A 24,360-nucleotide genomic window follows, 5' to 3' on the forward strand; every position below is an offset into this window, starting at 1 on the left:
CCTGTATAAATCAATGCAAGTGGTGTACCCTCATCCTGCGACCTTCATCAGGTTATTTGACTGGGGCCAAGTCAATTGCTTTTCTGGGTTACATGATCAAATATGGGTCACTGTTATGTAAGACAGGGGACAAAATCATCTCTGCCTCCTTCTTATTTTTTAATTTGGTCCCTCTACATCCAAGAAATGCGATGATTCAGTGCTGCTGGTGTGGATACATCAATTTACTTGGGATTAAACTGGTTCTGTCCAGCCATATTTATCATCAATGCTTCCATACAGAAGAGTATAGAGAGATCTTTGTAATTAATCTCTGTGGGCTTCTTTAGGCCAAAAATAATTCCCACAAACACTTTCTATCTGTCGTTCCTTGTACGATTAATCCCTCATTTCATGCCCATTTTCAAAATGAAGATACCATGATATAATTGACCTTGGAAGGCTAATACTACATATTTTGTACAAGTAAGTGAAAAGACAGATGCTATGAGATATGATTAGATATCTAGTTAACCCAACAGTGTTTCAAGATCAGACCTGTGTGATCTTTGGATAATAGATATTTGCTGTATTTTTCAAGGAGCTCTTTTCTTTCTCTTGTTCTGGAATGAAGCTTCTCCCAGCAGGTATTCATCAGTAGCTCTATGTGAAGCATACTTCTAACATACTGATCATAGGCTCAGATAGGGATAACAAAGCAGCCCTGAGGTTGGGTTCAAATCTTATTTCACTTCTGCTCAGTGACAACCTGAGAAACAAAGACAACCTGCTGGGCAATACTTGAGGTGTTTTACAGGTTCGCATTGCAATATGATGGCAGAGTTACTAAGGAAACTGCCTCAATATCTGCTCACAAAATACCTGGCTCTGGCCACTACTTGCAGTGTTCTACTCCACGCATGTCAAGTTTCTGAGGAACAGTTGTCTGGAAGCAAAGCTGGAAAGGCAGAATGGAAGGATACAGTGGAGCACATAAGAAGTACATTTGTTTTTAAAGAGAGAAAGAAGAGCCCAAATACACTAATCTGACAATGGATGTGCTCATGTCTTTCTCTCGTATTGAGAAGGAAAAAAAAAATCAGCCATACTCAAGCTTTATTGGTTATTCTGTAGTGCTATAAAACCACAAACATCTAGCAACATGTGCCCATAGAAATTTACTTGAGCAAGAAGTTGGTATATAATGAAGCTAGAGAGCCTAATTCTGTTTTGGACTTTGTGTTGTACAAATTTACATTGTAAATTTACTGAGTTCCCCTTTGACAGACACCAATACTACCAAAAGCAGACTAGGAGGCACTGCACTCTAGTGCCTGGTTACAAAATAGTAATTACAGTTGTTTAAAATCTGGTAGGAGAGTACTACAGAATAATCAACAGTCAAACAGGAATACATTGAAACAAAAAATGCTGCAACCTAGTGTGTAGTTCCTAATGTGCTACAGGGGTGCTATTGCCTGGCGAACAATCATCTCCTTTACAGTGCCTGTATCAACTGAAATGGTTGGTGAAATGGCTACTTAGAGAGCCTTCTTTAAGGCTGAGCACGATGACTGTGAGATCTAGCAATCCAGCCCTACTTAAACTCACTTTTGAGGCACTGAATTGCTTCCTGCATAAGGTTAAATTCCACAGTACGCAAGGATTTGGCTTTATTTCGGCAGAGGTGGAAAGGGGCAGAGGATGGCAGTAGATTTAGCAGCCCAGAGTCTTACATTCTGTTCACTGCACATCCCCACTAAAAGCACTTTTTTTTTTTTTTCTGAATGCAACTCATCTTTTCAACTCTACCACTCCCTGGAGAGTTATGACAAATGAGTTTTGCTGTCTTTCCTTGTCTTCCCTTGCAGAAGGCAATTCCTACAGCAGGAAGAGAAAATTATTTATGATAGAATTTCACACATTTTTCTGGGTGTTTAATGAAGCTTGAACTTGAGTAGAGCAGAGAGTGCTTATTGTAGAATTTTTTTCAACATCACTGCACATCAAACAGAAACTTAATAAGCAATTAAGTTAACTGGCTTTAAAACTCATATGGCTGAGGATTAAGGTAATTATGTCTGCACTTATATACATTCATTGTAGCTTTAAGTAGTCTTGCTTGCTGTTTTGTTGCTGCTGTGCTTCTAAAACTAATCTGAGTTGTTGTCCTGCTGTTAATTACCACAAAGGTTATAAATACAAGACATGCTTGCTATGAATACAGCCAAGTTATTGTGTTATGTACTCAAAGAAGTTGCAGGCCTCTTGCAAGGCTTATATTAACAGATCCAATGGTTTCTTCCAGTACTAATGAATTTACAATACTTTAGGCTTAAGGGATCTGTTAAACCAATATACAGTAGATGTATTTGATATTGCCAAACAGTGATTTTGCCATCAAAGGTGAAAAAAAATCTATTTTTAAGTTTCCATGAAAAGAGAGACTCTGGGAAAGCTGTATTAGCCTCCACAATATCACTGTCAAGGCAGTGTGGATTCTTTACCTTCTGGGTTACAAATAAGTTTCCTTTTAAATGGTTGGAATGCAGGGGAGGAGAAAGGAAGAAACCCCCTACATTCTCCTTGTCTAACAAGGAGTGTAAGCGTGAGAACCACTCCCTAGCAGAAGTAATCTGTGATTGACAATAGTTTTCTTTGCAACCAGGGCTAAAAATGGTTTAGCTCTAAACAGACAAATGCAGAACATTTTAATTCCCTTTACAAACGCAAGGACTGCTTACACAAGCACTCTCCATGTGGAATGGCTAGCCAGTGGCACCAAGCAATCAGCAAGCTTCAGAGCTCCTGAAAAATGATGACTTTTCATTGCAGAGTATGAGCACAAATACAGGAGAGTTGTTTTTTTTTTTTTTTTTTTTTTTTGTCTTGTAATGAAGAAGCAGGGTAGATTCACAAAAACTTGAAATTTATTCTCCATACTGTCAAGGTGTTCACAGATATGATCTGAGGCAAGCTACTATACTGGACTTCACCCTTCTGGCTTGAAAAACTGAGAGAGAAATATTTTCCCCTTCACAGAGACAATGAATGTGTGTAAGGCACTTTGCACAATGGGGTGGGAGTTAAGCAAACAGCCAGAACAAAGTCTGAGGCTTTGATACAATTTCCCTACAACCTTAAAGTTGGCCCTTCAGCTCTGCGATGAGTCTACGAGGGTCTGCAATGAAAAGACATCAATGAAATGAGGTGACATGGGACAACCTTAGCATTTCACAATGATTCTACTGGTACCTTTTCATGGAAACACTGAAAATTGTCTTATGCTGAAGTTAACAATCACATGAAGAAAATTATGTAGCAGCAGCTTATTTGTATTTTCAACAGTGTGAAAAATATTGCTAACACAAACAGTGTATCTATGGCTGTTTTTCTTTACAGACTCTTTGCTCTGAATCAGACGCAAACACAGACTTACCCAGGGATTCTGCAGGTCTTAAAAGGGTAAGCTTACCAATTGTTTGCAAGGGCATTCTGTCTAAAATTAGCAGAATCTGTTCCTGGATGTGAATGATGGACTCATTTGAAGATTAACTCCCTATACACTAGGAAGGCCATCTGAATAAAATAGGGCTTTGACCAAAACAACATACACTTCCAAGGTCCTAAATTAATATTTGTAAACACTGATTTGTAACTGACAATAAGCTTTAGTTTCAAAATGGAAACCAGAGGAGAAAAGCAATACTGACGGCAAAATCGTAAGTCATAAAAACTCTATTATTATGAATCAAAACAACAGACATAACACAAGTTTTATGGAGTCAAAATAAATGTTTTTGATTCATACATTGAAAAGGATGATATAGCCAAAATATATATTTTTTAATCTCTCAGTAATGTTCTATGGTTGATATTGAATGGCTGTTACCCCCCAAAAAGCTATGGATGATTTATATGCTAGCAGAATCACTAACCCCAAACCACATTTTTCTGTCAGACCTGACATTAATATCTATAAACACTTCCACTAACTACATTCTCTTTGCAGAGGAGCAATGAAATACAGGTGGTTCATGCATCAATGATTTGTTGATCTATAAATTCACTTACCTTCCTTCTTTATTAGCAGGCTTTCTGACTGCCTGAATCACCTACTACCACCTTAAGCACCAGACAGGAACTAAATTATTGAGGAGTGCTCCCTCAACAAAGCTGGCATCATACCACAGCTGCTGTATCAGTCTCTGGAATCCAAATACCTCAGGCTTCAAACAGGAAATAACTCTGTCCTCCCCATTGCACACTTTGAAGGACCTACATTGTTGGGAGCAAAGCAAATTCTCCACCTTAAGAATTCTCCAAGCCTGCATTAATCATGCTGTTGGGCCAACAGATAAGCTACAGTTGACAGGTCAATCAACATACCCTGTAGAGGCAGAGTGCCCACCCTTGCCCACTGACAATGGAAAAAGTAGGATGGCCAGGTGATGTTTGTATTTCTGAGCTAACAATTCTTGTCTGACCATGAAGGTGAGCAGAAGATGAGCTACTGCTTCATTCATTGCATGGTATGTACTGTTACCAACAAGTCACTCATTAAGCATCCCAGGCACACAAAGAAGCAAAACTTTCACAAACAAGGTTTACAGAACTGCTTCCAGTTTCTCATTATCACAAGTACCTGATTATTTATAGGTAGGTTTCAAAGTCTGTTACTAGGACTTTGCATCATGAACAAATACATTTTGTACTAGCTACTGCCTAACAAGAATGCAGGTCTTGAGTTCTTCCTTGTTGTACTCACAATGACTTCAGTGGCAAAACCTCTTACTGATATGACAGTGAAAGCATGTTACAACATAAGAAACTCAAGAAACAGAAAGCATTCCTAACTATCTCTAAAGGCATCATGAAATGAATATTTCTTTTTAACATTTTGTCTCCATTTTTAGCAGGTGTATCAAAACTTGGCAACTTACAACTTTCTGATGTGACTCAACATTTTTTCTATCTAAACATGTGGAACTCACTGTTGCCAATCTGAGCTTTTCCCATCATGTCCTAGCACGAAAGTAACCTTGCACTGACTTCTCACTGACAAACTCATGGTGCAGCAGGCTTCCTAGGCAACAGAAGTACCAATGAGATGCAGTGCAAAACCTCTGGAAAGACGTATGGATCTTCAGACTTTTTTTTCTCCTTTGTTGATGAACAAAGAAGCTTTAAAGTACTGCTGTTTTGGACTTTGTAACTTTTATGTGTTCAAAACCCATGCACATAATCATGTATGAATAAAAAGGCAATCCCAGTAGAAAAATTTCCATGAGTATTTCCTTCTTCCCTTTCTATTTCAAATAATGCATCCTCATCTTTGTAGTCTTTTTGAGGAGGATTCTACAGCATAAAGCTATAGAATTCACATGTTTAAAATAGTTACACACTTAACTAGTCATAGAATTTATAGTATTGTATGACTTCGGTAACAAATCATGAAGCATACAACAAACATGACATAAATCATACTTCATTTGGATTCTCTCAAAATTCCTTTTATAAACTAATTTTATCAAGAAAAAGTAAGCTCACAAATTAGACTGTTTTTTCACTTTAGCTATTTCAAATGCTCTATTCCAGTAAGTTATTCCAAATGAATTCACTGCAAATAAGGTATACTTCTGTCCCACAGAGATCACAGCAAATTAGAGGACATGAACACTAGAATCTTTGCCTCTGCTAATTCCACTACACCACAGGGATTTTCCTGCTTCAGCAGGACACTGAAAACAATGAAGCAAGAAATTTCCAAAAATATTCTAAAACAACTTCAGAAAATCAAAATCTAGTAGGTATTTTCTAACTTTACTTCCTATGACAGTGTGATTAAGATCTCTAATATAAAATTACATTCCCCCGACAATGAAAAAAAAAAAAAAGTCATCAATTGAAATTAACAACTTCATTGTATAAAGAGTAAAATAAATGATGTATTACCTTGACAGGTCCGTTCATCTGTGAGCAGTTTATAGCCCTTCTGGCAGCTGCATTCAAAGCTGCCAACTGTGTTTCGGCAGAAATGGTCACAGCCACCATTGTTTACCAAGCACTCATCAATATCTGCAAGGAATGAAGGGGAAAAATTTAGTTCATGACTGCAAAAAGAGTATTTTAAGTCAGGAGTATAGGAGTTTACACAGATTCCCAAGGAGGCTGCTGTCCCTTTAGGAAATAAGTTCATCGGATGCACCCGTTCCCAAACATTTCTGGCAAGGCTTACTAAAGACCTATGGCTGAATTGTTCTGGAGACAGAAGTATTTCTGTCAGCAATGGAAAAAGTAAATGACCAAACTGAGGTGTTTTGATGTTAAAAACTATTGAGGGAAGATTCTTTGTAGATGTAGTGATCTACCTAACAGAAGACTTCAGCTTAAAACATTAATATCTCCCCTAACACAGAAACTCTCAAAACATGAGAACACTTGAAAAAATGAAATAACAACAAACACAAAGTAAAACCCATTTGACTTATCACAAAATACTTCCATTATTACTATATAAAGAAATGAAAAGGTATGTTAGAGGGGGTCCAGAGGAGAGACACCAAGATGATCAGAGGGCTGGAGCACCTCCCCTACGAAGACAGTCTGAGGGAGCTGGGCTCTCCATCAGCCTGGAGAAAAGAAGGCTGCAGGGTGACCTCATTGCAGCCTTTCAGTACCTAAAGGGAGCCTACAAACAGGAGGGGAATCAACTCTTTGAAAGGGTAGATAACAGCAGGACAAGGGGAAATGGTTTTAAGTTGAGGGAGGAAAGATTTAGGTTGGATATCCAAAGAAGTTCTTTACCAAGAGAGTGGTGAGGTGCTGGAACAGGCTGCCAAGAGAGGCTGAGGCTGTGGATGCCCCGTCCCTGGAGGTGTTCAATGCCAGGTTGGATGGGGCCCTGGGCATCCTGGTCTGGTATTAAACGGGGAGGTTGGTGGCCCTGCCTGTGGCAGGGGGGTTGGAGCTTGGTGATCCCTGAGGTCCACCTTGAATCTACCTCCTACACCTTATAACTTCTAAAAGTTTTGAAAATCTGGAATGCTCAGTCCATAAAAGCTTGTGTAACATGGATATGATAGCTCACAGAACCTCATTTGAAATGCAGGGCACTTTTCCACCCTTCCCTGCTTACCAAAATGTGGATGCAGATTTTCTGAAAAAAAAAAAAACCCAAACTTATTACTTTTTCAGGAGAATAATACTGCAAAAATATAGGCCTTTTTAGAGATACAAACAAAAGAAGCAATATGTCAGAGCCTTGGTGCATACTTCTGGAAGAGAAAATGAGATTCTTCAGAAAAATAAGTGGAATGTGATCTTTGCTACTGAAAAGTTTCTTACTATAAGCTCTGAAACTTTGAAGAAACAGCTGATCATTTAAAAAGCAACTCCTGCAGAACACAAAGCTAGGAACTAAAACGTGGAGATGGAAATTTATCAAGTATAGCATGATACTGGTGAGTGAAGGGGGCATTTAGAATGATTTAAATTTAAGATGACTTTGAGGGTCTGTTATTCACTCGTTTTTGAAAATATGATTACACAAATGAGAAAGTAATAAGGCTCTTACCACATTTCTACGCATGGAATACAAAAAGCAGCCAAATATGTCTGCAAGAGGAGTGAGGAGGTTAATCTAGAAATTTTAATAGCTCAGAAGCAAATTCAGCCCACTTTCCTAAATGGTGCTTTGCTGCATGGACACTAAACAAAATACATTCAGGAGGGTGTACGTCTCCAATGAACAAGAATGGCATGTATAATGAAAAAAATTTGCTCAATGAGCTGGACATATGGAAAACAGAAATGAAACCTTAGAACTAATACTACACTTTATTGGTTTTGTATCTGCTTCTGCACAGGAGTGGACTTTGCATTCAATACTACTAAAAGCAGGAGGGTAAAAATGATAGACTGCAGCTGTGGTGGTATCAAGCCTTGAGTGCACTGCCCAAATGCAATCTCTGTCTCAGGTAACAGAGCCTCAAAGTGAGCTGATAGCAGGAGTCATTTCTTGTCTGTGATCCTCAAGTTCTGGTGACTGAAACAGAGTAGCCAAGGACAGATAACCTTAGCTCCCAGCCTGACCTAGTGAAGATTACACTGCAGGCTGCTCTACACAACAGCGTGAGATAGATAGGCAGCAACCCATCTGGTTTCAGCTATGATTACAAGGACAGGGACAGGTCAGTGGTGAAAACACATGACTAGTTGGCCTAGTTCCCCAGCCATTTCCATTCTGGTGAGTTCTCTCTCTTAGCTCCAACAAGTGTTAACTGGGTCTCTGGTACACTTCTCGTGATGGATTACCACAACTGCTCCATCCTTTTTCACAGCACAGATGTACCTTGCCATGACAAAACTTTTGGACGAATTAAACTGTAAATTAAAACTGCTAATATATTGTGCATCATGAACACACAGAACAGTCATCTGTCATGAGGAAGGTCTCCTTTACCCATGTAAGAACAACATTACCTCTAGGCTATGAAGCAGAAATTACTTGCAGCCGTCAAACACCATTCTGAAGGATTGATGTTTTAAATGATAGCCCTTGGATTTCACATGTTACATTCCAGACTACAGTCTCGCTAACTTTTTCAGGGTCTCTGCAGTCCACAAGGGACAGAAATGAAACCTTCCTGGCCTCAGAGGGTAGGTTTGAAGCTGTTAATCCATTTCAATTCCACTGACAATGCAGCATATCAGCTTTACACCAGCAATTCTTTGGAGTAATCCTGAACCAGGATCTATGCAAAACCTGGGAGAGTCCACAGGAAAAGAAAGTTTTAATTCATTTCTTCTCGCTGGATGACATGACGTGGCCTTTTGAAACCAGGACCATCAAAACAGAATAGAGGTCAAAACTGTTAGCTGCAAAAACATTCTAAATAACACAAACAGCGCCAGTGTCTCTGCTTTCACTGTATTTCTTTCCATGGCCATAGCGAGACTGACAAGGCATGTAAAAATTATTTCACTCTATGGAGAGCAGTACATTGCTGCATTTCACTTGAAAGAGAGCAGTATCCAACCACATCATGTCTAGCTGGTTCACAGAAATTGCACCAAGCCTATATCCCCACTATTTTTCTTTCCACAGCTATAAATAATTTGTGTTATGAGCCATGTGAAAATAAATGATTCCACTGTGTGAGAAAGGGGGGCCCATTTATCTCTAAACTGACTGGTACCCACCTTTGTCAGGTGGCTCCTGTGAACTTCACAGAGAGTATGCTTCCATGGCATGTCTGCCTACCATGCAGGGGAAGAAAAACACACTGGAAACCCATCACGATATCTCTACCAGATTTGAAATTTCTTTGTCAAATCTCCATATTATCTTCTATGATTGGGACTGTCTGTAGAAATTATAAAACTGTTATTTTCACACATAGCTCTGAAGTGGCTTGTTTCCAATTGATAATGCAAGTTGCATAAAAATGGTTCAAACTTTCCACAGTGCTCTGTTCCCCCATATCCCTAGAAATACAAGAGTATATAAAGAGCTATATTTCTCCACAAGGGCTGTATGTGAAATGCACTGATAATCAGTGTTTACACAACACTCTGGTCATTTCAGACCAGCGGGTCTGATGGGCTGCCAATGCATTAGCAATGAAATCCAAAAGGACTTCTCTTAATGTTGCAAGAGCATTGATATAGTTAAACGATACCTTGCTCATACAAGCTATGGATCTGCTACAAACACCAAATGACAGCTTCTGCACAAATGGACACAGACCAATAACAGACTAAGGACAAACCACAGAAGTCTGGTGGAGATTGATGGAATGACTGTTCCTGTTTCACTTTGTAGCTTTTCAAGCTCTGCTTAGCATAAGTCATGTTAAAAAGACACTAGTTCTGATCTGGATGCGAGTGAATGCATGAATGTATATGTGCTACGAACTCAGAAAGTTTTACCTTGCCACACACAAGTCAGAGAACAAATTAAAAAGTAGTGATTTTAAGTAACTTACAATTTAGCTTTCCACATAAGCTGCTTAAATAGAACTTGAAAGGGTAATCAACATGCGATCTTCGCTTAGCTCTTAAACAATGATGGATATGGAGATTTCCAAAGCCTCATCTCGGGCGGAAGTTAGGCTGCTTTTTTCAATGGCTGGACAAATATTTGAACTGATTCTGTCTGTCTAATCCTTTGCAGTATTAAAATGCTACCTAGCTCCAGGAAAATAATATACTCCAAGATCAACCAAAAATAATTACAGGAATGTCATGCCCTTCTTGTTTTTGCTAAAGACAGCATGTTAAGATTAATTACGCTATTACCAACATTCAGGGGATATTGGTAGGCATATTCCTTCAGAGTGGGCTAATCTGCCAATTCTTAGCTTTTTATTCCCACTCATGGCATTTTCCTCTGCTTTCCTTTCTTTCTTTCTCTTTTCTCATGCTTCTAAAAATCACCACTCTTTCCTAACCGTTATAACTATTGTTGCCTTGTTGACACAGGTATTAGTTCCGTGATGCATGCAGACCACAAAGTACTTTATAAAACAGGCCACAAAACTCTTTAACCTTGTCAGTGCTGGGGAAATAGATGCACAGAAAAACAAATTTACTCTGCCAAACATGAATACCACCTCAATGCAACAATCCAACAAGGCTGCCTTACTTAGTATGACAAACAGGACAGGCCTGCACAAAGCACATGTTGCTCTACATTATAAACGTTATCAATGCTACCTAATGCTCAGATTACAATTGTTTTTATTTTTTAATTTTTTCAGAGTAACTTGCAATACAGTAAGTAACTTGGGATTAACAAAACATAACCTACACTCTAAATGTGTTAAATTACACTTTCCAAACTACAGGGGCTGCTCCGAAAGTGATGCATCCTATTTTATTATGTTGTCCCATTGAAACAGAAGCAGATGTTGGTGGTATGGCAGTAGAGGTTGAACCTTCCTGCCAATATTCCATTACATTTTGTTGCTGTGAAACAAACAGCAGCAAAGGGCTGTCCGGCAAAAAGGCATCTGACAAGTGGAAGTGTGTATGAAGCAATGGTGTGTCAGTGAATTTCTCCGAGCAGAAAAAAATGACACCCTCTGACAATCACCAACACTTGCTGAACGTTTATGGAGACCAAACGGTGAATGTGAGCACACAGATGTGGTGGCACTGCAAGAAAATCTAGATGTAAATGCTGTCTGGTAGATTACAGGGAGTTAGAAGTCCTAGTCCAGTTTTCTAAAAGGTTTATTTAGCAGTCTGGGCAAGTTTTAACACCTCCCTATTTTATTTTATCCCTGTAATAATGAGGCATTGGTAATTATTACTTGATATTTTCAGGACAAATACTTTAAAATGATTTATTTTAATTGAACAAAGCATTTTGAAAAAAAGTCATTTACTGTAAAAAGTACTGTCAAATTACAGACATTTTTCCTTTTTAGTCTGGGCTTTTGAGTGTTTTGACACAACAGCCTGTATTGGTAGCATTTTATCCTGAAAGACATTGTGAATATGTGTAGAACCATACAGGCACAGTCCACTTTAAGAAGTACATGCGCTTTTTCACCACTCTATCTGTGACTGCGCTCTCTGAACGAAGCTCACTGCCTCTAACATGTTTTGCATATTTCAGAGAGGAACAATTCTATTTACGCAGCATCTTCTATTTGAGGATTTCAAAGGCCAGGATCTTATCAACTTTATTGCATTAAACCTACAAACACTTCTGCAGGAGAGATAAGTTTAATTATTTCTCCTTTAACAAATGTGAAACTGAGGTGGGTAGGGTAGTGCGTGACTTTCTTGCATCAGATAGCTATAAAATGAAATAAGGCACATTTTATAGCACCTCTAATTTGAGTTTTACACTTCAGTGACATCCTCATTTTCCCTCCCATGGTGGTAATTAACTGTAATGTATGATAATCATTACCGAACCAAAGTTCCACTAAGTAGCAAATGAAGGTTATCTATTTAATTAGCTATATGCTTAGGTTGTGGGGCAAGGCATTTTCCTAATTAACAGAACTAAAACTAGACTGGGCAGACAGGAATGAGTGTAATTAAAATTTAATCTCCCTCATCCCAAAAACATGCTGCCCACAAAATGGAGAGCTTTGTGTAAATGCTCTTATAGCATGGGAGGGTTGAGGCAGGTTTCAACACATTTCCCTCATGTCACTTTCTCCATTTTCACCTGTTATCTTTGCAATTTCACAAAGAAACCAGTCTTCCAACACAGATGGTAATCTGTCACATATGGATTTAGGTGTCAGCTATTCTGCTTCAGGACATATCCACTCTGACATTATCCACCAACCAATCAATAAAAGAGTCTGCCAGGCTGCCAAGAGATCAATCACCTCGTAAAACAAACATTATGTCCCATTATTTTCTTATTACAGTTAATTAGATTTATAAAACACAAAAAGCTTTGAAAGTGAAAAACTTAGAAATGCTGTCAGAACAGTTTAGGCCATGATTTCTCATTTGTGAAAGGGAAGGGATTTACTAAATCTATTGAGAAAAGAAAGGATTTTCATTTAAAAATTTTGCTGAACAGTGAATTCTTTTTTTAACTTAAAAACATGTTAGTGCAATGCTACCAACCCAAACAGTGCAAGTTGTCTTAAGACTGTGATACCAGAATGTGAAGTGCACTGGAGATTTAAAGAGAGAGGGTGATATAGTTAATACTGTCTAGAGCTAATTGCAAAAAAAAAATTACAGAAAAAAGGGAAAAGAAAAAAAATCTATAGAGATCCCAGAAAATAAAGTTAGTTTTCCTCCGACTGTAAGATTTTAGAAATGCAAGTGTTTTTTTTTAATAAAACACTGGAGAGGGAGAAGTAAGTGTGCAGTTATGACTTGGGGACAACATAATGTGTCTCTTTTACAAAGCATCTGGGAAGTTAAGTACACTAGGTTCTGTGAAACTCAAGTGGAAATAATGACAGTTTAAGCTCATGTACACTTAGAGGTTGTGTTTAAAGAGGTGGTACTGAACTGTGCAAATATATAGGCTGAATACTTACCTACCTTCATTATTCACATAGCCACTATTATCATAATAATTTTACATTTAATGCTTATGCGGTTTATGAAGGAGGAGATGAGGCAGAGAACTATATGAATTGGTGAAAGTTATGTTCAATGGCTACACTAAAGGGGTTAATCTAGTGGCTCTCAAGGCAAAAATCAGACAAAACTGCTGAGCTAATACCCCTGGGCACATTATCTGTTGTAACTCTCACTAAAAAACAGTGCCTTGCCCTGACAGTATTCAACCTCTCCATGTAATCTCAAAGAAAAGCACAAGGGCAAGTGAGAAAGCTGGATGCTACTGGAAGAAGATACAAGAATCCTTGGACTTAGCACATTAACTCAATTCACCTTTTAGTTATTTTTATTTTTCCCTTTGGAATTACTCTTTCCTCAGGAAGGCTGTGTGCTTGTTTTCAAGAATCTCATCCTGCTTCTAAAAATGCCTATACTTGTGCTTGATTTAGTTAAATAGAATTTAAAAATGAAATTGCTGCTGGATAAGGACATTTGAAGACACTGATATGCTTCCTAAAATCCCATTATAAAACTGTTTTTTTTTTTAATGATAAAGCTACTCTTGCTGAAAAGGATAGTTGAATACTATTAATTCATGATAATTCAAATCCCTCATAACTGATGAATTAAAGAAAATTGGCTGGTGACCAACATTAACCCTCCAAAACTTTTTGAAGATATTTCTTCAACCATCCAGGGATCAATTTTGTATCTGGAAAGACAAATACATTACTGAGAGCAGGATACAGCCATATAAAAAACAAGGGGAAATATTTGATGAAAAATAATGAAAGAAAAGAAAAACTACTGTAAGTTTTGAATGTTGGTAGCTATGATTATGCAAGTAGTTGACCCCCAAATTACAGAAAACACACCACACTTCTGTGGTTGCTGATCCTCGGGGAATTTTATTTTGTCAAATAAATGCAAGGTCTTTTCAACAACTCAAATGCAAAATATGACCCTCCCAAGCATTAATTTAAAGGATTTGACATTTTCAAAGGGGAGGTTCACAAAGACTAATAACAAATGCAAGTTTCCAGGGAGCAGGGATATTGCCTTCTCATGAAAAAAACCTAAGTTAGTACACACAAATTCATTTTCTGGGGATAGATGGAACCCTTGGGAAGGAATGAAACTCAGTTACATGGCAGCTGATCCAAGTCTGCAATTTTTAAATGGAAGATAATCTGTTATCTTATATTCACCTCGTCAAAAATGAGTCTACAGCTGACAAATGAATTGAATGTCTCCAACCTAAGAATAAGGCAATTCCCCCAAAAAGGGAAGGGGTAGTGGAAGGTTTCACACAGTCTGGATGAGACAAATTTGCAGCAACAGTTAGAAGGCAAAAAAATATACATATATTTTTTTCCCCTTCTATTCTCTTTTCTTCTTTCTGACAAATTTCACCTGTTACTATTTAAAATTTCAATTTCCTCTCACTTTTTAAATCCCATGAGTTTATCATTTCATTATTCCTCACTGTAACCTGGAACTTCACATCTCTCTCAGAAAGTCTAGATCAGACTATGTCTACATACCTAAAATTAATTGCGTTAGTGCCCACTTGAAATACATACTCATCAGTCAATATCTGATGTCCACTTTTCCAGGTGTCTGAGTAGTTGTAACCAGCCATTACCAACCATTTTCTGTGTTCTTGTCCTCTCAAAATATCATACATTTCCTCTTGGTCAATCTTTCTCCATCTTCTTCTCTAAACATATGGATTTACTATCACCTCTGCCAATCCTTCTCTTCCCTCCATGCCTCTCCCTCTGTCGGATGCACCATCATCTTGACACATGCCAGGTTTTTCTTAGCAATGACAACAGTCCAATCCCTCTTTTCTTTAGTAAAGAAAAGAGAAAAGCATTCTGATTCTGAGTCACCCTTCGGTCTTTTCAAAGCCTTGAAACTGTTGTTTCCAGGACAGCCATACTGGGACAGATGAATATAGCTCCTCTTTGGGCATGACACAGAGCTCTTCATTGAGAAACTGCATCTGCCTGCCAGATGCTGTGACTATTTTCCTCACATTGGGTTATTCTTATTTGCTCTTTGTCTTGAGACTGGATAACATTGGTATAAACGCATTAAATGGCTGTGGCCTCAGCAGTGAGACTACTGCAGGCAGGATGTCATGTTTGCTTCTTTAATCCACATTTACAGAGACATTTTGAAAGTTTTTTTTTGTAGCTATCTGGCAGCTCATGTCCTAATCTGATTTCCGTGTCTTCCTTGTCTTCTCTACCCCTTCTAAAATAAGCAGCTTGTTCAAATTCAGGCATTGATCTTCTATCAGTTTTCCCTTTCTGAATTCTGAGCTTGATGAGTTTTCTCAGACATCTTGCTCAGGTCCTTCAAAACTGCCTCTGTTGTTTAAAATTCCTTTTCAGTTTTAACCTTTCTTTTGTCTCCCTATATAACAAACTTATAAAATTTCCCTTTGCATTGTCTTCCTTCAACAACCACAAGTCTACTTATTATCTATACAGTGTTGCCAATGCATATGCTTAATGGATAGATAAAGGAATTCCCTGTGGAAACATTTACTGGGTTGCACTCTAACATGGTCTTTATTTTCCCAAAGATGTCACAAAGTGTGTGCTCTCAGAAATTCTTGTCAGTACTCAAACACCTAACAGGATCGTTGTTTTCATGATGAAAGTGTTAACTTTCCTCTAGTTTAATACTGTCTTTCTTCACTGTTTTTCTTCAGTTCAGCAGTTGCATCCATTGTTTTATAGTCCTAAATCACCAACTGTCTGCCTTTGGGTTGCCTCTTTGACACAAGTGTCTCTAGTTTCTTCACCAAAAGTTTTTTTTTCAGAAGCAGTGGACTAGGAAAGGGAAAGGGAAGGGAAATTCTTTGCTGTGCAACATCTACTCAGGAAATATGTTCGTTTCCATAAATCACTTAAGCATTTTGAGATTCATAGAGCTTCTGTTGTTTTTACTAAGATGAAATGACATGTGATCTTATGGTTCATTACACAGAAACACTCTAAAATGCTAGGAAATTGTTTGTCAGTAGGCATTTTACAGAAAGCCCTGTCATTTTCAATTGAACATTGAATTGCACATTTAAACCTATGCAACTATATAGAAAATGACTATTTTGCTTCCTCCTAAAATCACTAGTCTAGTTACTGGAGGACATTACCATTTTTCTTCACATTATTCATAATTCATCAATTTATTTAGGTGTTAACTTCTCACACAACACAAACACGTTCCTCTGTCCATTCACCACTCTGTGTCTATGCACACAGTTTATGTAAGAGGCTTCTGCATTGAATACTTTTGTTTGTTATTAAAAAAAAGATCAGCCACAAGATCTGTATCTGACCAATCCTTTTGAGCTTCTTTAAACTACAAAGTCAGAGAGATCTTGGGTTTGCTTCAACAGTGAAGTTCTGTTATAAATTCAGCTTCAGCTCTTTCTCATTGCCTTGTATTCATTATGGAAAGGGCAAGTTTTTCTTAATTCATAGCTGTAGTGGCTTCTCATAATATCTGGCCTCTTTTGCTTTCTGATAGCTTTTTATTTAAATGTACAGAGAAGCAAACTCAAATGGCGTTTATATTTGAATGCGCACTTATTTCTAGTCACAAATAATAGGAAGGTACATTGTTACAGCTTGAAAAAAAGAGTCATGCAAGGGCTCTGATGGAAGTAGAGTTGCTTTATAATGGATTATGAAAACTAGATCTTGATTTGACTCATGGGAAACTAACCTTAGGTTTAAGTTGATAAGAAGAAGGGAGAAAGCCATCACAGAAAAAAACCAGCTGAAGATAAACCACTTTGATAAACACTTAAGTGTTATTAGGAGGCACCACATACCAAGCTTGAGGCCTGTTTTTGACAAACAAGCTAGTGCCTGATGTTGATAAAAATCAAGGAAGTCTGATTCCTCCGGAGTAGGAAGTTCTTGTGAAAGAATGACAAAGCAGATAGAAGGAAAGCAAGGGACAAGAATTTTGTCCTGCACTATCACATACGATCAGAGAACATGGGCCTGTATTAACATTCATTTTTTTCTTAAATTTTGTTTCTACTGATAAGATTAGGGAGTCTCTTTATTCCCCACTGGTCAGACTGTGAAGGGAAGTGGAACACGTAACTCAGTTGAAACAGATTTTCAAGGCAAGTAAGGTGGATATCCTGTATAGTTATCCTGTAAGGATTAAGCTTATGAGCATGTTATTGCAATATGATATGTGTTCAGAGCATGCCAGCTGTTCCATGTTACTTCAGAATGCACACACATTTAAGCTTGTGCAAATAGGAGGTATCTTAGCCACACAGTGTAGAACTTCTAATGCAATCAGGAATGACCTAGACTGATGTGTTTATTTTATCACAGGGTCACCTATTTTTTTGACCATATTCTAAAAAATAAGACATCACGGAATTCCAGAGAGAAGTAGAAGGTACAAAATCAAAGCTGGTGCACTCTAAGAGCCAATGCATAGAAGACAGGACAGAGGTTCTAGCTTGGTCCACAGCAAGGACAAAATGGTCTTGGGGATCAAAGGAAGAATGGCAGAAGGTGCAGTCTATATAAAAGCCTAAGAATGACAACCTCTGCATTAGTCAACTTCTTCATTGAGGGTTTGAGCACTCAGTGTATCTCGATCTGTTTCCATTTGCAAATTTTTCCATTATTACTATTGTGGTACTTCCACTAGAAAATGAAAGCCTACTGAGAGCAATCGCATCTTTCCCTCAGTTAACTTTTCACAGACTCTGAGGAACATGCATACTGTTGCTCTGGGATATCTCAGAGCAATCCATCCCAGATAGCTTTGTCTATGTGCAGCAAGTAAAGAGAAGCTACTTATTAACCTATATGAAAAACTGATCTTAGTAGTCATCATTGTACCTTAACTGAGAGTAAGGCAAAGGCATCATTTTCCATATACAATTTTCCAAACCAAACAATGAATATAAGACATCATACCAGCAGAGCGTTAGCAAAATTTAATTTGCTGTACATCAAATTACTCTGGCATTAAGCATTGATGGCATGAACCAGTACTAAAATCGTGAGTACAGCTGTTCTATTAACTACATAAATTATCTTAAAGATACACCACAGAAGTAAATGCCATTTCAGGTGCTGCTATTATCAATGGAAATACAGTCAGATGAAAAGGGTATAAAGCAAGCAGGTCTCTGTCCTTTCTGGATTTAGCAGAGGTCCTGTTAAAAAACTCACTGCTGCTTGTAATCTTGTGCCTGACATTTATGCTGACATTTGCTGGTGCCACAGCACTCTGACTGCAGTGCAGATGATGACTGACAGCAGCTTACTTCATTTTAGTTTACTCTTTCTCACCATTTGCATATATGATTTTCCTCTACTTTTTTTGAGAGAGAGCACTAGAAAATGCTAATGGCCCATTATGGCTAATGGCTCAAATACATATGTTCTGCAAAAGCAGCATGTATTCAGTGAGGAGGAAACTAAACAGACCTCTTCACATGTGTGGAAAAATGTGATCTATCTACGTTTATGTTGCTAGAGAAACTAAGCAAGAGTGCTAATGGGAGACTCCCAGAAAGTATACTGCAAATTTCAAGTAATAGTATTCCAGGCTAGGCTAGGTTAGGAGCCAATTTGCCTCTACAAGCAATCCATAGAAATTTGAACTCTTGAGGAGATCATTTAAATTCTTTTTAATATAAAATGCTGATGTACGTGAATTAATTCAACAAGGAAGACAAGAACAGCTTTATAGCGTAATATCTGAGCGAATCTAATGCAATTCTTAATCCTGGCTTAGGCTTTTAATCTCCTTGCTCGCTGTGTTCATTTACCTACAACATGATTACTAAAGGCAACAAAGCAAAATCAGAAGGATATATTGTAATGACAGCATAGAGAAAGGTTATGCACAGATAACACATACTTAATCTTGTATTGAAGTGACAGTGGCTCCCTTTAGTTAGAATTAATGGATATGGATATAATGCATATATAATGGGCATAAGTCATCTTTATTTATAGTTGCCAATTCATTTGCCTTCCCTTCTCCCCAATAGAAGAAGTAGAATTTCCTTCCTACTCATCAGACCTGTGTGTGAAAGAGACTGAGGTTCAAACCTCATCTTTCCTAACAGCGGTAGGCAGGTTTCTACATTCTCCCCCTCAAGGTAATGTTCCCAGTCATAAAGGAGCAGAAAACAACCCCTTCTGCCCTTTTCACAAACTTTTTGACTTACTAGGCAAGGGAATACCTGCCAAAACAAGTGAACCAAGAAAAGAAGGGCAATTTTTCACTGTAATTCAGATCTGAGATTAGGGACACTGGAACTCGACTGAATATGCATGGCAGGCACCGGCAGAAGTTCAGGCACTATGGAAGTATTACTGGTGAAAGTTTAGGTCTTATGGGAATTTACATTGCTTGCAGCTATGCAGAAGGTAAATCTATAAATCCCATAGCTGTGCACCTCCATATAGAAGTTACATACTTCAGCAGGAAACTCAGGTGTAATTTTCAGCACACTATTTTAGTGATTGTGTCTTCTCTAACACTGCTTATGCATTTATGAAGAAGTTATGTATACCTTTGGTACAATGATGGTATAACTTAAGTGGAAACCTTTCAATTTTCTGTGGGAATCTAACCCAAGAAATACTTTTTGTATTTAGGTGACTACTTTGAAGAAGGTCTCTTTACAGCTAAGGAAGAAAACCAGAACAGTGACCGAACAAACAAACAAAACATTCACATGAATTTATTTGTGTCTGTCTTGCATTTGGCTCTTAATCTTAGTTCAGGAGACCTGAACCAAACCTATGGACGTGATTCTGAAGGCCTTGAAGCACCTATATGATGTGAAAAGAATGGCTGTACGTGCCAGCATCTGCCTCACCGTAAACTTGACTGATGCACATATTTTACACAGCTTATCTTGCAAAGGGATGTATTTTACTGTCAAATTTCTACTGGTATGCAAAAGGAATGTTGAGTCAGGCATATTAACAAAACAAAACCTTAGTTCATCTTTTTTCTGTAAAACTTTCCTCATTTAGGCACTCTGAGAAAAAAATATACTGCCCTGAAACTTATCCAATCAATCACAGTCAAACAACGTGAGAATCATAACTGAAGTGAGCCACTAGTTGACATACCAAACTAATCACAGAATCACAGAATGGCCCAAGTTGGAAGGGACATAAAGGTTACCTAACAAAAACAAAACAAGCAACAACAGCACAAACAAACAAACAAAAAAAAAAAAAAAGAAAAAAGAGGAAACATTTTCCGTTTTTCATATGAATTGATCAGGATTGACATGATGCAAATTTAAAAAGCTTCAATCAATTTAATCCAGTTTAGTGGAAAAACCAAAAACAGACTTTAAGTAATTTTGACTAATGAAATGATGGAAGGGAACCATAACTGCCCACAGATATTCTGTATCCAGGAAATGAAGCCAAATTGGCCAGCTAAACTGCTCATTTTGAGCTTTTCACTTAGTGTAAGTGTGTTCTGAATGAAAAGAGAGGAAAGTTTTCAACATCTGAATCATATTCTCATGCCAAATTGATTTGAACATTAATTTTTGCATTTAGTTTAATGAAACCTTTCAGTTTGTATTTACCAAAACATGACACAGTTTGCTTCACTGAAACTCATTCTGTAACAAAGTCTTAATTCAATTCAATTTTCAAAATTGAATTCATTTCCAGGTTTTCATTTTTTTTCTGTATTAAAAAATAATTTAAAATGCATTCTCCTCTCATAATATGCTGCAATTAAGAATCAGAAAAAAGTGCAATTTGCTACATCAACCTAATAAAGCCAATGCAATAATTCCCTTATGTTTCAATAAAATTTGGTTTGGCTCTTTGACTGAAATAGCTCATTAGTCACCACGCTCCTGGTTTTCATTTCTAGATTGCTTAATGATAGCGAAGGTTACAGAGTTGAGTTAGTGGGTAAACTGGTCAACGATGAGGCATTTCTGGCACTCCCACAGCAGCACAGTCAAGTATTTAAGCATGTAAGTGCCACATTTCTCTGCTGCATCTGAATGCAAAAGGATGGGGGCCTGTTTCAAGGAAGTAGAGAGCACATCACATTTCTGGGTAACCATGACAATGAGACAGCAGGAAGAAGAAATGTTTGCCCAAACAGCATCCAGTCACATAACCTCTGCGTAACACTGCTCTGGTTAAACAATATGCCAAAGGGCTAAGAAGGGCTTACTTAGTATACGTTGCACAGTAAATAAAATGCCCCAGCCTTAGGTGTAGACATCCAGGGGCCTTTCTGTGTCTTAAATACATGTCTGAGAGATCACCTGGACTCAGCAAAGTTTCATCTGAGTGCATGAATTAATGCTGCTATATTTAGCAACATTACCAATGTACGGTCACACCACTACTAAAACCAATGACACTTAGTCCCAACTGAGTATCTGCTTCCCCAAAACCCCACTCTCAAGCTTACTTGAGAAAGTACTGCAAAATAGCAAGTTAGCTAAACAAAACAATAGTCATCTTGCTATTACAAAACATCCATGGGGTATGCAAAGTTAGATGGCACTTTACAGATGCTTTACAAAAAGCCACATTTGCACAGTGTCTCTTGCTCCATACACCTAGAAACACACTACTCTTCTGCTTTAAAATTGTACTTGCTCTGCCATCTGAGTCTTGAGATGGGGTGAGTACGGGACCTGCACAATTGGACTGTGTCCCTGTGACAGTACTGTCAGGCTGCATTGCTCTGGGGCACAGCAGTGCCTCAGGGGGCACAGTTTCTTTGTCAAATACACAAGGAAGTGATGAAACAGAACTTTGGCGCCACACGGTCTTGCATTTTATGTGTTGCCAGAAGCCTGTGATCCTTCCCCTTGACCTAATCCACATCTTATAGTACCTCCAAAACAAACTTTTTATTGTTTGATCCAGTTCAGAAGCTGGACTTGAACAATCTTCAGAAAATAAACTCATTTGATTTTACTCCTCTTGAGCCCCTCGTGTTTTTCAGAAATGAATCTCCTGCTCTATCTGCTATATATAGGTTGTATTTAACATAATTAAAGTGCTAAAGTGATGAATCTTCTCACTGAGGGCGAATAATAGTTGAATGCGTGAGATAGGTACTCAGCAGGAAAGAAGTACAGATACCAACAAGCAGGGAAGCTACAGACTAGGGAATCCCAAGATGCACAAAGTAGGAGATATTAAAAAGTGGGTAGGAGACAATGAGCAGCAAGCATCATGGGCCACTATGTCTTTTAATCCTCTGTCCCCTTTCTGTTTGTATTAGCTGACTTCTGTAGATGACTCAGTAGGCATGCATGGAAATGAACTACATTGCTTTGACATGCACAGCACAAAACCAACTCAGAATCAAGCTGGGGTCACTAAATTACAATGGCGGGAGAAATTAAATAGCATGAGTTGGAGGGAGGACGTGGAGTTCTTTTTGTTTGGGATGTGTCTGTTTTCCTAGCCGACAAAGGCCTGCATGGTTTGGCTTATTTAGAGATACAGCTAACAGCTGATAGGAAGACTGAAGGGAAAAAAGATCTTTTTTCATTCTGTGTCAACCCCGCTGAGGAAAGACTTGCTTTTGAAACTAACTTTTAAGAAGAACAGCAAAACGTTGATGAATCTGTACCTCAGTCAGCACTCATACAACTGAAGGCCCCTCTAACTAGGCTGCAGAGGTCTGTTCTTAGCACCTTTGCCCTTATTTCACTGCTAGACCATGTAAGTTATATGGGAGTATATAGGAGAAAGAACTGGAGATAAAAGTTTTCAAGCTCTCCTCTTCATCTCCCAGAAACTTAAACAGTCTTCTGCTACAGTAGTCCCCTCACAGGTTATGCAGCTACCTGTATGTATTCCTCATTAAGTCTTCATTCACAATGATTTTTCCTTCTATTTTATTGACATTGATAAAGACCAGACTGCACATGCATTAACTAAGGAGTCTGATTCTTTGAACTCCCATTTCCCATTGAGCCTGTGAAAGAGATCAATGTGCAAAGACCCTGAAGATAGATTCTTTGCATTACTCAGAACTTGCTTCCCTGCAGCCTCCTTCTCTGTTATATTCAGGAAGGGCCAGGAGAAATATCAGAACTTCAGTCCTGACTCAGTTTTGTATTCTGTAGTTTGAATCCATCCCAGCTTTTATGATAAAACTATAGAATATGAAATATGCTATTGCAAACAAACTGTGGACCAATTAGTAACGTTTAAAGAGTTATACACTCTTTGAAAAAAAATCCTTTTTTAAAATGTATGTTTGTCTTTATGTTAAACTAAATTGTGAATGAACTTCCACACTACTAAACAGAATATCTGTCAAAATTTTGAAAAGCCAACTCTCTATCAATATTTATTTCATAAATTCAAAAATTAGGATTGTTGTTTAATTTACCTGACTCCCTAGTTAAACAAACAAGGAAGGAAAGAAGGAAAGTTGCAACAGATTTCCATGAAATACCAGCATGGTAAAAAAAACATTATTGAAGAAATCAATTACATATGAGCTAGAACTACAAATTGCATTATGCCCCCGTTGGAGTATCAACAGTTCAGACATTTCTATGAGTCTTATTTAAGCCTCAGTAACTCCATAATTTCAGTAAATACATAACTTCAAATAGTAGCTGTACTATTTGTAGCTGTACTATATCAAATGCCATAGGGAGGAAGATGCCAAAATGGATGAAAAATCATAGTCTTTCCAATAAAAATATTCTTTTTGGTCAACGTTATTTGCTAAATATAACCTAAACTTATTAATCATTTTTCTCAAACCACAACTGCATTTTTTTTATTAATACACTAATTAACCCTCCAGTTTCTCTCAGCTTCTTCTCAGCTGTCCTTCCTCTTTCTTTTCTTGTAGTAGATAAAAAGCCTATCTCTTTTTTTTCTAAAAAACACAAGCTCTCCTTAAAATAATGCCTCTACTAAAAACCTCATTTGGAGATGCTGTGACATTTGGTAGACTTGGAAACCCTGCCCAGGGAAGACCGGATGTGGCAGCTGTATGATCCCTGAAGGTGCTTTAATAGGCATTCAATAGATTATCCATTGCTCTTACCACATAGCTGCAGTTGTTAAAGATAGATCAATGGACAGCATACAATAAGAGACAGTAGCCCAATCAAATCAAACAGAGTGAAGAGAAAAATAAAAAAACTTTAATTTGAGAAGATCATTCTATTGTTTTCAATAGAATTCACAGGAAAATGTGTTAACACTGAACTTCCCCACCCCAGACTATTCCAGCTCTACCTATTAGCAAGAGGAACAAAGAAGGTACTCTGCCAAA

General features: G+C 37.9%; 1 protein-coding gene across 4 annotated transcripts in view; it reads right to left on the minus strand.

Annotated features, from left to right (window-relative positions):
- The window catches only part of SCUBE1 (signal peptide, CUB domain and EGF like domain containing 1), a 205,337-nt gene that overhangs the window by 47,610 nt on the left and 133,367 nt on the right, over positions 1-24,360 (minus strand). For all 4 annotated transcript variants that reach the window (XR_006171503.1, XM_042835115.1, XM_042835114.1 and 1 more), the window contains exon 9: positions 5,935-6,057. Coding sequence is in view for 3 of the 4 variants with exons in the window: in XM_042835115.1 (XP_042691049.1) it covers positions 5,935-6,057 (123 nt within the window). In the remaining variant the exon portion in view is untranslated. The remainder of the gene's footprint in view (positions 1-5,934; positions 6,058-24,360) is intronic.

The sequence above is a fragment of the Centrocercus urophasianus genome, unplaced genomic scaffold (assembly GCF_019232065.1).
Source record: "Centrocercus urophasianus isolate 14NV4802_14NV808 unplaced genomic scaffold, USGS_Curo_1.0 seq_5, whole genome shotgun sequence".
Lineage (NCBI taxonomy): Eukaryota > Metazoa > Chordata > Aves > Galliformes > Phasianidae > Centrocercus > Centrocercus urophasianus.